General features: G+C 35.9%; 1 protein-coding gene across 1 annotated transcript in view; it reads left to right on the top strand.

Moving 5' to 3' along the window:
* galnt9 (polypeptide N-acetylgalactosaminyltransferase 9) overlaps positions 1-15,946 on the top strand; it is a 97,638-nt gene extending 81,692 nt beyond the window's left edge. Inside the window, exons 7-11 of the mRNA XM_084113457.1 lie at positions 6,514-6,699; positions 8,702-8,839; positions 9,925-10,020; positions 13,078-13,245; positions 14,094-15,946. Coding sequence (XP_083969583.1) covers positions 6,514-6,699; positions 8,702-8,839; positions 9,925-10,020; positions 13,078-13,245; positions 14,094-14,240 — 735 coding nt within the window. The 3' untranslated portion in view covers positions 14,241-15,946. The remainder of the gene's footprint in view (positions 1-6,513; positions 6,700-8,701; positions 8,840-9,924; positions 10,021-13,077; positions 13,246-14,093) is intronic.
* The last annotated feature ends 1,334 nt before the right edge of the window (positions 15,947-17,280 follow it).

The following is a 17,280-nucleotide window of genomic DNA, read 5'->3' as shown; positions in this document are numbered from 1 at the left end:
AGTTACAAAGACAACTCCAAAGGGAGTTATTCTCTATATCAGTAAGCACTGTTTCTGAACTGAGTTTTCTTCCGGGAATGAACACATCACAATATTTCATTTAAATAAATCCTGGCCAAGGTATATGCAGAAAAAGGGACGAGGCCTGGTTGAGTTGCGTTAGTGTGTTGAAACCATAGATTGTAAAAAATATGGGGGGTATGGGCGGCGCCATCTTGAGGTGGTATGATGTGTTGTGTCAGATCATGGCCGAAACGTCAAATTTCAGGAATTCCACTCGGCGCAGCCTATGCTCGTTATCAGCTGTCAATCAAGCTGTCAATCAAAGTTGTAAAGTCAATCAAAGTTAACCACGCCCTTATTTGTCATACATTTTATATCTAAATACGATCTAAACTAACGAGTAAGAAAAAAATTCACCCCCCTCACAGTTGTCAGGCAGTCGGAACCTATCGAAAAATACAATAAAAGTCCATGGGACCAATCTGTAAAAACATGAATTTATGCTGTGAAAACGGACATTTTAACATGGGGGTCTATGGACATTTGCTCCCTTTTGGGACCTGCCCCTAGTGGATTTTCGATGTATTGCAGTTTTTCGAACTTCCGGGTAGGCTTCATTTTTCAGATTAGAATGTTGCCGCTTGGTTGAAACTCGTGGTTATGGTAAGGGGCGTGACATTTCCCAAACATGCTAGAAGCAGTTGACCAATCACAACACACTCATCCAGGCGACCAATCAGAGCACATTGTGCTTTTCGGAAGAAGAGGCTTCATAGAGACTGGAACTAATCAGGGGTGCATTTCCCAAAAGCATCGTTAGCCAACTATGATCGCAAGTTCCGTCATTATCAACATAGTTCAACGAGTCGGTGTTTCCCGAAACCATAGTTCTTACGAACATTCGCAAACAGCATCACAAAGTTCTGCGGTTGGAACAACAGATCTCGAGCTGTGGTTAGAAGCATAGTTTCTTGTTTGCATGCCATGTGGACTCAATAAATCCTTATCTTGAGCCAAATAAGCAAGCTGACATTCAGTACAATCTATATCTTTTATTTAGAAAACATACAAATGTCATTTACGTCTTTTAGTTTGTCAAGAGATTTAAAGCGTCGTTTTTGAAGAGTGCGCATGTCCGTACGTGCTCTAGTATGTAAGAATGAGCCTATGATTGAATCTGGAAATAAAGCAAAATAACTGAGAAAAATGAGAAATAGTCCTCAGATGCCATGTCCTTAATTTATCGCATAACATCTAGCATTAATTCAGTCTCAAACAGATTCATTAAAAGAAGTTATTACTCAACCACATGCGTGACATCATTAACCAACGTAGTTGAATGACCAATTTGCGACAATACAGTTTCGGGAAACAGTCGTGACTAGCTAGTTAATTTCTTCAACAATGCATCGTCGGTACTATGGTAGTTAAGCAGAGTTACGTCGTTGTACGGGAAACGCACCCTAGAGCGTTTCCGACAGACTGGAAAGAGAGGTGCTGCAATAATGTAAAATATGTAAAAAAAATATATATATATATTATAATGTTTTTTGAACATTCAAGCATGAAAATCTATTCTAGTAAACCCTAAAAACAAAATCAAGACTTTGTAAAGGGGCATAATGTGGCCTCTTTAATGTATTAATGTAATTCCTATTGTAGTTGGAGCTTGAGCCTTTCTTGACAACAGACGAAAGCAGTAAAGACAACAGGCAAACCATGATTTGATGCTCTGATTCAGAAGCAGGTAGTCTTTATTTAAAGGGAATGCAACATTCTCATTCTAAGAGCATCTTATTTGACAAAAATTAATATGCCTCTCCAAACAAGTTATTAATTTATTTATTTTTTGGTTCAATGAAAATTAAAATTGAATTTTGTCAACATTTAGAAGTGCATTAGCATATAGATAACCTTAATGCTAACTCCTATTTTGATGGTTTTTATCTTAGAATTGTAATGTAGGTCCTTTGACTTCCTTCTCAGAGAATGGGCAGTCTCTTTACACAACTCCAATCCAAACAGTGAGGGCTAACAAGTTAATTTGTTGTCTTTTGTCTGTTCCGTGACTGAAAGTAGGCTTTTATTGAGCTTGAACAAAGCATACAATGGAGTATTCATTGTAGAGAGAGAGCAGGAAAAAGTTAGACCTACAGCATGTGTCGTCTGGCAGTAAGAACATAACAGGATTCTACTACTGAGATTGATTTTGTACACCAAGGTTGCACTATGGATCAGTGGTGCTGAAGTTGAAAGTATTTCCACTGCTAATGAAAGTCAGTGAATGCATAGCTAGTTCCATTAATGTCACGGTTAGTGGAAGACAGAGGACCGCAAGCTCTCAAAGCGAAGGAGTGCAGAAGAGATGTAGTGCACCTCTACTATAGTATTTCTCAATCGTAAAGTCACCAAAGATGCAAATACAGTTCAAAACAACATTTTTCAGAAAAAACATTTTTGCATTATATTATTTAACTGATTTACGCCTAATTTGGTTTTGTTTTTACTTTGGGGTTTTTTCCACCACAGTTTCCAATTTTCTCACTTGACTAGTTATAGGTGTTCCTTGTTTTTCATTATTTCTGTGTATTTGTGCATGTACAGTATGTTGTTCTCCCTTTATTTGTCTAGCTTCTTTTAATCAAACATATTGATTTAATTAATTTTCTCTTCAATTAGTTCTAGTTCTACAGATATTTCATTTATATTATAGATGTTTGTCCATTTAGAGGACTCTTAAAAGAAGGAAGTGGGCTTGTAAACTACCGTTCAAAAGTTTGGGGGTGGTAAGGTTTTTTAATGATTTTGAAAGAAGTCTCTTATGCTCACGACTGCATTTATTTGATCAAAAATACTGTAAAAACTGTAGTATTGTAAAATATTATTACAATTTAAAATTATTATTTTAATAAATTTAAAAATGTAGTTTATTCCTTAAATAATTTAAAGTGCCATCACTCCAGAAATCATTCTAATATGATGAATTTGGTCCTCAAGATTTTTTTTTATTGTTATTATTATTATTATTATTATTATTATATTACTTTTTTCAGGATTCTTTGATGATTAGAACGTTCAAAAGATTTGCACTTATTTGAATGCTTTGTAATAGTCAGTGCATATCTTTACTATCACTTTTGCTACATTTAATGTATCCTTACTGGAAAAAAGTATTAATTTCTTCTTACTGACCCTAAACTTTTGAACAGTAGCATATATCATAACAGAGGTCATTTACATATAGAACTCATAGACTTTTCAGGAAAAACATCATGATTGATTCTGATGGCCATAATGAGGGTAGAACATTTTTATTTTAAACTTTCACTGTTTTTGGTGCAAAAACCTTTGACCAAGTGCTAAAAAGTGTAGAATGTGTGGTCTTTTCAAGTCTAGTAGAGCTGCTATTGTTGTTTAACATATTTCTGTTTTAAAGTGCAAGGATGCCATACCCAGTACTGTAATGTTAATAGCCAATTATTAATCGACATATGTTCGTTTGTAAGAAGCCGGCCTCTCAGGTCAGCAGACCTTCTGTATCTATGAACAGAAAAGCAGTTTCAGCAACGTTTCCTTGAACTTTCTTGTGCCCCTGTCTTCACTGAAGAAGCAGGCTGGCTCTGGTTTATAATGGCCCAATTTCCAAAGTTATCAAGGCAAATTTCATTAAAGTCCCCCTGCAGTCAATAATTTTATCACTTAAAACTCATCTTTGATCACCAAAATTACATATTTAAACATTTTTTACTTGAAGAAAATCTGCATGCCTTAAAATAGCTTGGATGTAACTCTACACCCTTGCCTGATTTAGTATACACATTTCTATGAATATGCAAATTAGCCCCGCCTCCACTCACTCACACTAGCTCAGAGATCTAAAAACACCACATAGACATATAAACAACATTAAAAGCTGGATTTTCACCACAGGGGGTCTTGAAGTTACTGCAACTTAATTAATTACTACAACTAAATTAGTGTTTAAGTGCACAATATTAAGTTAATGTAATGATCAACAATATATCAACAGAACTTAAAAACTGTTTGCAACTTAAAAGGTTTCATTAAATCAGTAAATTAGAACCATGCATTTGTATAAGTTGTGGTAACAGGTCCTGTGTATTACTTTTTAGAGTGTGCATTTACTGCCTGTTTTTTAATATATTTCTATGATGTGGAGGCAGACAGAGTCAGCATATTAGTGTGACTGGTGGGTCTCAGGGGAAGAACATATTTGCACTCGTTCTTCCACACATTCATTTATCATCCCCTGTTTCTCTCATCTCAGCACAAACTAATGGCCCTTAACACTTAATTGCTGTATCAAGCAAGCTCACACACTTTCTATTATGAAGGGGGCAAACCTCATTGTGCAAGTAGGCGTCTCAAATAAAAAGCAGATCATTTTGAGCACAATATGATGTTTGGACAAGAATGTTTAGATGGCAAAACATTTGACTTTTTTCACTTGCTGTAAATTGCACATCATTTGTTATGGTTATATGCTCACTGTCACAATCTGGACTGGAATTCTCAGAAAGTCAAAACAGGTATATTGTGAAATAAAATGAAACCATTTAAAATAACTTGTTTTTCTATGTGAATATACACTCACCTAAAGGATTATTAGGAACACCATACTAATACTGTTTTTGACCCACTTTCACCTTCAGAACTGCCTTAATTCTACGTGGCATTGATTCAACAAGGTGTTGAAAGCATTCTTTAGAAATAGGATAGGATAGCATCTTGCAGTTGATGGAGATTTGTGGGATGCACATCCAGGGCACGAAGCTCCCGTTCCACCACATCCCAAAGATGCTCTATTGGGTTGAGATCTGGTGACTGTGGGGGCCATTTTAGTACAGTGAACTCATTGTCATGTTCAAGAAACCAATTTGAAATGATTCAAGCTTTGTGACATGGTGCATTATCCTGCTGGAAGTAGCCATCAGAGGATGGGTACATGGTGGTCATAAAGGGATGGACATGGTCAGAAACAATGCTCAGGTAGGCCGTGGCATTTAAACGATACCCAATTGGCACTAAGGGGCCTAAAGTGTGCCAAGAAAACATCCCCCACACCATTACACCACCACCACCAGCCTGCACAGTGGTAACAAGGCATGATGGATCCATGTTCTCATTCTGTTTACGCCAAATTCTGACTCTACCATCTGAATGTCTCAACAGAAATCGAGACTCATCAGACCAGGCAACATTTTTCCAGTCTTCAACTGTCCAATTTTGGTGAGCTTGTGCAAATTGTAGCCTCTTTTTCCTATTTGTAGTGGAGATGAGTGGTACCCGGTGGGGTCTTCTGCTGTTGTAGCCCATCCGCCTCAAGGTTGTGCGTGTTGTGGCTTCACAAATGCTTTGCTGCATACCTCGGTTGTAACGAGTGGTTATTTCAGTCAAAGTTGCTCTTCTATCAGCTTGAATCAGTCGGCCCATTCTCCTCTGACCTCTAGCATCAACAAGGCATTTTCGCCCACAGGACTGCCGCATACTGGATGTTTTTCCCTTTTCACACCATTCTTTGTAAACTCTAGAAATGGTTGTGCGTGAAAATCCCAGTAACTGAGCAGATTGTGAAATACTCAGACCGGCCCGTCTGGCACCAACAACCATGCCACACTCAAAATTGCTTAAATCACCTTTCTTTCCCATTCTGACATTCAGTTTGGAGTTCAGGAGATTGTCTTGACCAGGACCACACCCCTAAATGCATTGAAGCAACTGCCATGTGATTGGTTGATTAGATAATTGCATTAATGAGAAATTGAACAGGTGTTCCTAATAATCCTTTAGGTGAGTGTATTTTACAGTGTGATTTATTCCTATGACGCCAAAGCTGTATTTTTAGCATCATTACTCCAGTTTTCAGTGTCACATGATGCTTCAAAAATCATTCTAATATGTCGATTTAGTGCTCAGTTATTATCAATCAGTATTATTATTATTGGTTATTATTATTATCAATGTTGAAAACAGTTTTTGCTGCTTAATATTTTTGTTGAAACTATGATTACTGAAAATTATTATATTCGCTTTTTTTTCTTACATGTTTATGTTTCCACACAAATATAAGGCAGCACAATTTTTGTCAACATTGATAATAATAAGAAATGTTTCTTGAGCTCCAAATTAGCATGTTCGCATGTTCTGAAGAATCATGTAAAACTGAAGACTGGCTGCTGAAAATTCAGCATGCCATGGCAAAAATAAATGATATTTTAAAATATATTCAAATACAAGTAAGTTATTTCAAATTGTAATAATATTTCACATTATTTTCATCAAATAAAAGCAGCCTTCTTTCAAAAGTCTTCTTTCAAAAACATTTAATCATTCTTAATTATTCCACACTTTTGAGTGCCTGTGTAACTACCTTTATGAATCAATGATAGGCATCTTAGCATCAGTTTTGCACATGCTTGAAACTTTTGTTCACACAATATTAAGAAAAAGAAAAATAGTTTTAAATTTGTTTTACTCTCTCTGTCGCAGGTGTGGCAGTGTGGCGGCAGTATGGAGGTTCTTCCATGTGCCAGAGTGGCGCACATTGAACGTACAAAGAAACCGTACAACAATGACATCGACTACTATGCCAAGAGAAACGCGTTGCGGGCAGCAGAGGTCTGGATGGATGAGTTTAAGTCCCACGTCTACATGGCCTGGAATATCCCCATGAATGTGAGTGAACGGTTTAGTAATCACCCTCACCCAACCTAATTTGTTTGAGTCTAGGCAGCCAATGGTTAATGGAAAATGATTGCTGTGATTAATTTTGTCCTGATTAATTTACTTGCGTGTCTTCTGCGCAAGGCACATAACAAGATTGTAGATTAAGTTTGGCTGCTTGTCAGAGTCAGTTTTAATGTCGTCCTTAACGCACAGTTACAAATGCTACAGGTTTCATGCTGCAAATACATAAGCTGTATGTCAATTTAAGTTTTTTATTAAGGGCACTCTTGTACTTTGCAATTTCCAGCATTAAATTCATAAAATATGCATTTAATTGAATTAATTATGATTTGTAAACACAGGCCATTTTTCTTCCTGATATGAAAAACTGTATTGAAAAGATAATTCATCCAGAGCCAGCACTTAAGTTATTAAAAGGTTTAATTGCATTTAAGTGTTTCAGGATTGGTCTTGGTCAATAAATGTAATGAGATACTTCACCTCTTAACAGTTATACCAGACAATTTTAAAATGGAAAGCAAGTTCATAATAGCCAAGTATACATTATTAATAGTTATTCATAATGCAGTAGTGTTCAATTCCACATGGTGCATTCCTGTCTATTACAAAAGTGCCCTCACTAAGCTTGTAAATGGTCTTCAGTGCTCAATGATAGTGATTTTTATTTTATTTTCCAGCATTAAATTATTTTATTTTATTTTATTTTCCAGCATTAAATTCATAAAATATGCATTTAATTGGATGAATTATGGATGCATTTTATTTTATTTTATTTTATTTTATTTTATTTTATTTTATTTTATTTTATTTTATTTTTTCTTTTCTTTTCTTTTCTTTTCTTTTCTTTTCGCAACTGTAGTGCTGTAGCCCTGCCAGGTCACAACTGCTGTAGTCATAGTATGATTCCAGCTATGTATGTGTATAAAAATGTTATTGCTTGACTGAATTAACTGCTAAAATGCGTTTGAAATACAGTCACTTTCATTTTTGCTTACTGACATATGACGTCATTGCTTCTGTTGTAAACATAAATTAAATTGAATGTCATAATAAATTGTTACCCATCATTACACACATATCAATTTAGCTTCTACATAGACACATTATAACACTAGAGAGTTGTGGCTGTATGTAAATATTTCAAGCCTCACATTGTAAGGGCTTTGCATTTTATACACTTTAATTAACTTGGCATCAAAACCAGATAAAAATATGGATGAATACTGAAGGCTTCTCAACTGTTTGGTGCAAGCCTCTCAAATACGGGACAAACTGCATTCGGTATGCATTGAACATAGTTGTGTTTCCTGAACAACAGAACAATTTTTGCATTATACAGGATGGTTGGCAACCCTACTCCTATTAGTACTTCCACTGAGAATCAGATATTGAGTTTTAGATTCTGAGCGTGTTTTTGAATACCATTAGAAGTTCTTTGCTTCAGTCCACTGAGCACTTCTCCATGCTTACTTGAGCCCACTCGCTAGCGCTGGTAATTAAACAGATGATTAGCATGTTAGCGGCTCCTAATGAATGAACAATTGCAGTCTCCCATGACTGACATAAACGCAAACACGCACTCCTCCTGTTCTCCCTGACAATTTTCATACGGATTAGAGCTCTTTTGTTTATGTGCGATGGTCTGATGATGGAACACGGTGAATATGAAATTCAAAATGATGAATAAGAACTACCAGAACCGACTGTCCTAAGCTACATAACCAGTCCATAAAAAGCTTGAACAGTCTGTGAAGTTAACAGCAGGTTGCAGAAAATGTAATCCCATTAAATTAATAAATGAACAGTTCTTTAATTAGCGGGCTAAATTCATAACACCATTTATTATTAGTGTGACAATAAATCCTACAACATTTCACTTGGGGTAGTTGATTTAACTTTCTCCAGCATTATATATATATATATATATATATATATATATATATATTAATATAATTAACTATATATAAAACTTAACTTTCTTTTGCTCTAGAACCCAGGAGTGGATTTTGGAGACGTGTCCGAGCGCGTAGCACTGAGGACGAAAATGAACTGCAGGAGCTTTCGCTGGTACCTCGAGCATGTCTATCCCGAGATGAGAATTTACAATAACACCATCACTTATGGAGAGGTAATAAAGACAAACCAACCCCTTTATGCAACTTTCAACACAACCAATCCTTTCATAGAAATGCATGTGCTTTCATACACTGTTAGTTTAATGCCTCTGTACTCCTGTGAAGAATCCATCACTCTGTTACACTTTGTTTTTGGCAGGTTTTAATAACGTGAAGAAAGGACCATAATAGATACAAGTTGATATTATTTATTTGACTAAACCTTTCATTTTATCCTATAGTATATCACCATTTCCATATGATTATATTATTTAAGCACTGCAAGTTACATTTTTGGACTGAATGGTAAAAACTGCAGAAATACAACAGAAATTTAAAGGTAATTGGTTTCCATAGCAACAGTGTAGCAAGCATTGGGATTAGCTCCAATTTCCTCATAATGAGATTTAATGAGGCCCTTATTAACTTTAGAGTGTGTGTGGGTTGAGGGAGGGAGGAAAGGGAGGAGTGTGTGTGTTGGGGGGTCAGCTGTACCCAAATATCCCCACAAGGACGGTAGTAATGGAAAACTTTGACCTTGTGGGGACATTTTTTGGTCTCCATGAGGAAAACCATTTATAAATCATAAAGAAGAGTGTTTTTTTAAAACTGCAGAAAGTTTTCTGTGAGGGTTGTGTTTAGGGTTACATCATTATGTTTATGAAAAGTCTCAATAAAACATGGAAACCCAACATGTGTGTATTAGAATTCAACAGGCCTAAATCTCAATAGACGAGAAATCTAACAGCGTTTTCAATTTGTTGGAGAAAAAATGAGACCTGCATTTCTACATTGATCTCTGGAACTGCAGGGGCGGAAAATCTATAGCTGTATTGGAATAGTTTGTCTCTGAAAATATCCCCGCTAGATCACAGATTCCACATATCTCATCCTCAGCCCAGTATTAGGTTTTATGGATGGTCAATGTTGTCATCTCCCAAATAGATTTGACAAAACATGTGTATGTGCAATTATATTCAACCTTCAGAGCAGCACAAATGCTATAGGCTTAATTGGATTACTTAATAGTACATTGTGATCATGCTTCATGCGTCAGGATTTAGATGTCTGTGTTTATGATTGTTTATTCATTTTTCAGGTGCGAAACAGTAAAGCCAGTGGGTACTGCCTTGACCAGGGGTCAGAGGAGGATGACAGGGCCATACTTTACCCATGTCATGGCATGTCATCACAGGTAAGTGTTTTTTGTTTGTTTTTGTATAGGTCAGTATTAAGTTGATCAAAAGTGACAGTTAAAAAAATCTATTTCAACTAATACATTTCAGGAATACATTTTCAGGAATACATTTACAGCTTAGTATATACAGTATACTATATATACCCTTTAATTAAAGTTCCTAATACATTTTATATATTAATAAAAACAATATTTTAAAATGTGATATTTGCAGTCACTGCATAATTTTTATATTTCCATATGTTGATATTTCATTGTCTTCATTTAGTAGTGGTATATTAATCACCATAGACATGAGTGGGACATGTTTAGGGTATTAGTAGTCGGCTGATTTTTTTTTTTTTCAATGGTAAAAAAAAAAAAAAATCCCCTCAATCTTGTTCTCAATCTTCATGTGGTTACATCATAGCATTCACATTACATTTATGTCCTGAACAGACAGCAAAAATCTTGTTCCTGGCAAATGCAAGGACAGGGAGCCAAGAATATGCCACATTTGCAAAGATAAATTACTATATCAATTTTGACATATGCAGCGGTTTGGAGAGGGGGAAAAAATGCACCATTTTCACCAGCACATATCGATGCGAATTGCAAGAATTAAATGAGATTTGTAATTGAAAAACTTGTCAACCTCAATGCACTCTTATTTGACATTGCCTGGAGACAGAGAGCCGCTTAGGTTGAAATTACCTGTTGATTATATCTCAATTTCTGTGTCCTGTCCTTTCATAACTGCCTACCTTGCAAAATAGTGGTTATAAGTCATTAGTTTATGTGACTTTGACATCTGACATTTTATTCAGTCGATTAAATGGATGTGGAATAATCAAACAGTTTTCCTACCGGGCTATGACCTTTGACAGTGTGATGTGACCTTTTCACTGTCATCCATGCACAGAGAGATATGATCCTTTGAACAATTTAAAATACAATCTGTCTCTCTCTACTCCCCCCCCCCCTCTCTTCTCTTTTCCTCCCCCCTAAATCTTGTAAGGGAATGACAGTCTTAGTCCATAATCCAGGCCTAAGGGAAATAAAGCAATTGAAGTATATTCCCATTGTATCACCAAATTACAATAAAGGCTGGTTTTACATGATATAGCTAAGCTTCATTTTTTCCCTAGGTTTTTTCATCTCCTTGCTCAACGACAAATTAAAGACAGTCATTTAAGCGCCATGTGAATGTGAATTTATGTTTTTTTTCCATCATTTAAATGAATACAGTTAATATTGGTTGTAGCATTACAAATTGAATCAGAAGCCAGAACACAAGAAGTGTTTTATGGTGTCTGGTATGAATAATTCCTGTGGCTTGATTGTATTATTTGATCTCTAAGATTCTTGGAGAAAAAATAAACGTTGATCATTTTTTCCTTTCATCGTTTTGATAGTCAAATATTTTCTAACAGCGTGCCGTTTCATCCTTTTAATGAAAAAATCCTTTGTTACTTTGTCCTCTGTGAGCGCTTCTGGTACATCTTCTGGTACATAATCGGGTTACAGTATGCATGAAGATGAGCTTACTCTATTGTCCTAGTACTGTTTTCACCTTGGTCACTGTGCAATTACCCTCAGTTCTATAGACTGACTTTACTCAATAGAGCGAGCTTGATTTTCAATGAATGTCAGCTTGTACTTCTTTGTGATGTACCGACCTTGGGATCTGATGTCTGAGAGATTGACTTTCAGCTGAATTATTGACCTGCGTTATTCAGTGCAGTGTACTTACCGTAATAGATAGTTGCTATCTAGACTTCCATCTCTCTGGCTAGTTTGTGTAAACCTCAGTATGATGGTGGTTTTAATCATACAGCTAAGCACTGTTCATATCTGGAGTTTTCTTAAAGGAACAGTTCAGCTTGTGATGTACTTGATGTCTGGATGAATCGCCTGAGGTTTTAAATGAATCACATGATGTTTATGGTTATGTGCTGATATATATATATCATCAGGTGTTTCTGCCTTTTAAACACAATACACCCTCTGCAAAGGCAGGCCCACCCTAGGCTGTTCAGGCCAGGGTGTGTGTGTCCATCATCTTGGGGCCAAACTGGGGTCTTAACACCTGATCCAAAGCCTCTGACTGCAGTGTTTTGCTGTAGATGCTGTTTCTTTGATGGTCTGGTGCAGGGCTTGGCCGTGGAATCCCAGCTCTTTCAGCAGCCTGATGGTCCATGTTGCCAATGGAAAGACCAATGCTTTCCATCCTGTAAACTAGCTGAGGTGTAGGGTATAAATCTTTATCTACTATAAAATATGATTTAAAAAAAAAGGTTAATGTTAGTTATTCTATAGCCTGTTAATGGGTAGCAGGACATTTGGTACGCTTTTTTTATTGCCTTTTTTCCCTATCACATATTTTAGTAATCATAAATTAAGTATCATTCGAAAGCATGGTATTTTAAAACCTTTTAACTAAATTTTTGTGAAATCAACTTCAAATTTGGAACACAAATTGGTTAGACATGGTTTTGATTTTCTAGCAAGTTCAGAGTTCAAATTATTTTTAATAATATATTTTGTATGAAATAAAAATTTGCTTTAGAGTATACTTACACTTCTATAACATTCATCTTTTGAAGACTTTTACATTAATCTGCTGAGTGTATTTTTAAAAATAAAAAATGAAAAGAGACCAACCTTACAGTCTGTATTCTAAAGCATTACAACAATTTATGCTCAAAAATAAAATTACATCAATTTTCTCACTTTCATGTTGTTCCAAACATTGACTTTCTTTCTTCTGTAGAACACACACAAAAAAATTATATTTTGAAGAAACTGTAAAAAAAATCCTTGGACCCCACTGACTATGATTTTATGGACAAAAAGACACTGATTCATTTTTTGAATCTTCTTTTGTGCTGCAAAGAAAGTCATACAGGTTTGAAACAACAGGAATGTGAGAACATTTGAAACTAATTTGTGGGTGAACTATCCCTTTAAACTGAATCTAGGATCTTCCTTTTCATTTTATACATCACATACTTTCTTTTTCTGACCATATCTTTTTCTTTTTTTTACGCACTGTAACTTGATGTTTAATTTCAGCTGGCAAGGTACACCACCGAGGGCTTATTGCAGTTAGGACCCCTGGGGTCGACTACGTTTCTGCCTGACACAAAATGCCTGGTGGATGATGGAAGAGGAAGGACTCCCAGCTTGAAAAAATGTGATTCTGTCACCCGGTCCTCCCAGAGGCTCTGGGATTTTACTCAGGTAAGAGAATGCACTCATACAAAACAATTTATTCATAAGCTTGCTGAACGCTTCATATTAATATTTTATTTTCCACTTGAGACTTAAGTATTTGATTTACCTAAATGAAGATTGTTGATTTGTCAAAGAAAAGCATCAAGTATTTGATATTAGATTCTTAAAATATACTGTATATTTTATTAATGCACACTAGCGATCAAAAGTTTGGGGTCTGTGAAATTTTTATAATGTTTTTGAAAGAAGTCTCTTATGTTCACCAAGTCTATATTTATTTGGTAAAATATATTAAAACAGCAATATTTTGTTAATATAAATAGTTAATAATAAATACTTAATAAAGACAAAAAACTAACAAAAATGGCAAAAACACACAACAAAACTGCTAAACCTTTAACTAAAATTAAAATGAAAACAGAAAATATAAAAAATAAAATCTAATTAAAACAATATTAACAAAAACTAACTAATGGTATATTCATGACACTAAAATAACTGCTTCAGAAATCATTCTAATATGCTGATTTGTTGCTCAAGAAACAATTCTTATTAGAAATGTTGAAAACAGTTGTGCTGCTCAGTATCTTTTGAAAACTGTAAAAAAAAAAAAAAAAAAAATCAGGATTCTTTGATGAATGGAAAGTTCAAAAGAACAGCATTTATTTGATATAGAAATATTTTGTAACATTATGTTTTTACTGTCACTTAATACATCGATTTTATCAAGTACATTTTCTTTAAAAAAAAATCTTACTGTCCCCAAATTTTTGTAGGTTGTGTGTGATGCCAGATATATTTATATATTTACGTTTTAAATATATTTACAGTGTTCTTGAATATTTGTTTCTTAGAATGGGCCCATCATAAGTCGAGACACGGGACGTTGTCTGGAGGTTGAAATGTCAAAAGATGCGAACTTTGGCCTGCGGCTGGTCGTCCAGCGCTGCTCAGGGCAGAAATGGATGATTCGGAACTGGATAAAACACCCCAGACACTGAGGAACATCCAGCCTGAAAAATAACCTCCCTGAGCTGAAGAGCAGCCATAGACAAACCCTGGAGTCTGGGGTTGAGACAGAGGAGATGAACTCCTGTGCAAGATACTCTCTTTCAGGGTAAAATACTTTTAATATAGACGTCCAAAGGTGGAATATCATCTTTGGACACATTTACTGTTGAACGAGCAGCTAAATCAGAAGACCGTCATCACGGGAGAAAGACTTGTTCATTGCAAGTCCACTGTTCAGACTCCCAGCGTACTGCAGCATAATTCCGATGAGCTGTTATAGGGAAATTCCAAGAGGAAAATTCTAAAGAGTTGCTGATAAACAAAGAGAGAGGAAACAAAAGTCTTGAGTTTTACTTCTTATCAATTGCCATATCAACACTTATTTCTTCAGGCTATGAATTGCTTTGGATAATTGATTATCCACATTGAAACTTTGATCCCAAGTGCTAAAACAAAAGTAGTATAGACTTTAATCTGACACAAAGTTTCAGCCATTTTATCTATTGAGTATTTTCTTTCCTTTATTTACAGACTTATTTGCTAATGCACAACAAAAACCATGTGTTCACTCAAGAACTCATGTGCCTTTCTCCATCTTTATGCCATCAGACCAGGGAATGTTCCTCCCTAAGCATGTACAAAATGTTTGATTTTTAAATTAATTAAAACATGAATATAATGTTAAGAGGTCTTATTGTAGAAACATGTTGTAAAATACTCAAAACATGATAATCCAGGAAGATCAAAACAATAAAAACAAGTTTTCTTTTCTTTTGTACAATGTTGTATGATGTATTTAATGTGAAAATCAGTGCAGTAAAATGACCGTTGTTGTTTCATATTGTAGAATAGGTGACATCACATTTGGAAGCAATAAGGCCACACTCATACAGCAGCAGAATATGGTTATCAGTCCTGTATTTAAGTCCTTAATTCGGTTACATTCACACACACAGTACGGTTATTTACAGGAGTGACAACTGCATTCTCAGAAACCTGCACTGTGTGAACGAACGGAACTAGTTGTCTGTCACAAAGAGTGCGAGAGATGCTCTGCGCTGCACAAATGCGTGTCTACAATGTGTCATGGGTTTTCATGTGTGGTTTCGGTAACTTGCAGCAACAGAGATATGAGCTGTGTGTCATCTGAAGGTTGTAAATCCAGTCACTGTTCTCTACCAAAGCTGCTCCCGTCAGTTTTGTGTTCTATGTGCAATGGAGGGCAACTAGTAAGAGCTGTGCGAGTAAACCTCACTGGTCTCAGGAGGCGCACTAGCAATTGATGCTAGAAACTGCGGTCTTCAGCATCCTTGTCAGCGCGCCTGCCTCCCATGCCGGAAACGTCGGTTCAAATCCCACTCGGAGTGGGTCGAGTAGCAAGTAGGACCAGTTACATTTGGTGCCGTGACCCGGATGGCGAGTGAGTGTTACGCCCTCTGCCCAGATATAAAAGATGCATATATTGGCTCTCATCGTGTCAAAAGTAAAAAACGTTTTGGTTTTATGGACCTCGCCATCTTCGATATTACTTTGGTCACAGTCGCTATGGTTACTGGTAAGAGAATATATAGGCTTGACTTCACAGTATTCGAGATGCTATTGTAAGTTGCTGTGTCAACGGGACGTTTGAGATTACTTACACCTGTAAGTAAATGTGGTTGTCAATACCAAAAACAATAAAAGGATTTGATTTTAGTACATTTTTATGATTTTTTTTAACTTTTCACTGATAAATCGATCAAAGTAAGAAGATAAATGTGTGCTTAAAAAAGTGAATTTTGATTTCTTGTTGACTTTTTTTGCCTCCTCAGGTTATTCTCTAAAGCTTGCCATGTTTGTCTATGTCCAGAGGCCTGAGAAACTAGTTGGTTGACACAGAAAAGACAACCAAAGTAAAGCTTTGCATTTACACACACTTTCCCCAAAGGATGTGCAGTCTAATCATTACAAACCACACAACACACAATTGGAGCGCCGAGCGCTTTTCAAAACGATCAATCTCAGCCTGCAGCTTCTTTTTTTCCTCTAAATCAAAAACTCTCAAAAATAAATGTTACTGCTTTTCATTGATGTATGCACTCTTTTTCCCTCTCATCTGCAGTGAAAGCCACTCGATTACTTTCCTCTCAAGTATTTATTGTAGCCCTGAAAGAGAGCAGAATGTCTGACTACTGCAGAAAGAAGCCATCCAACTGTAAGCACTTCTTATATGACCACCTGTGTGTTCTCAAGGCATTTTTTTATTTGTTTTCCAGAGTGTTTACTAGGGTTGGGAATCAGGAAAAAATTGGTTCCAATTCTGGAATCGGATACCTAATGTCAGAAATCGTATACTTGTAATAAAATAAAAATTTCGATCCCGCTTATCGATTCCTGTGTGCGCATATTAATGTGATTTTTAACCATTTTCAAGCACAAGAAGACGCGAAAGAGAACTCAACTCGGCTACACATGCTGTTTTCTTTACGCACACATCCAAAGTGTGCACACCTCTCATAGTGCATAATACTGAATTGGGTTTTCATACACATTTTCTTGCACTTGAACACACAAAATTATGTCAAAATATCTTCGTAACCATAAAAAATAATTTTAAAAAACGCGTTTTTAGAATGCCGTGTCATGCGCGAGACAGTGCAAAAGATGCAAGACATGAGCGCAATGGTTATACACGTCTGTCTACCGCATGTTTACATAGAAAAACAATGGAAAAGTAGAGCATTGGAATGGAAAAACGTGTTCTGTGTGAACGGACCATAATGCTGCCTTCACGTGCTATTGGAAATTTCCTACTTCCCACTTCTGAAGTCGTGATTACGAGCTCATCGCATTAAAATTTTGACTTGAGAGAGCGTCCATGTTAATTTTTTTAACTAGGAAACTAGTATTTACGATAATTCTGATAGCAAGTCAAGGCAGCTTTAGTAACAGTATACTGGATCCTGTATGAGCTCTTAAACTATGCAGTGGTATTTTACATTTGATTACAATTTCTGTACCTGAACTTTGTTCAGTTGTATTTATTTGTGC

This window comes from Abramis brama, assembly GCF_963993115.1.
Source record: "Abramis brama genome assembly, chromosome: 5".
NCBI lineage: Eukaryota > Metazoa > Chordata > Actinopteri > Cypriniformes > Leuciscidae > Abramis > Abramis brama.
This window is presented reverse-complemented; position numbering and strand designations above follow the sequence as displayed.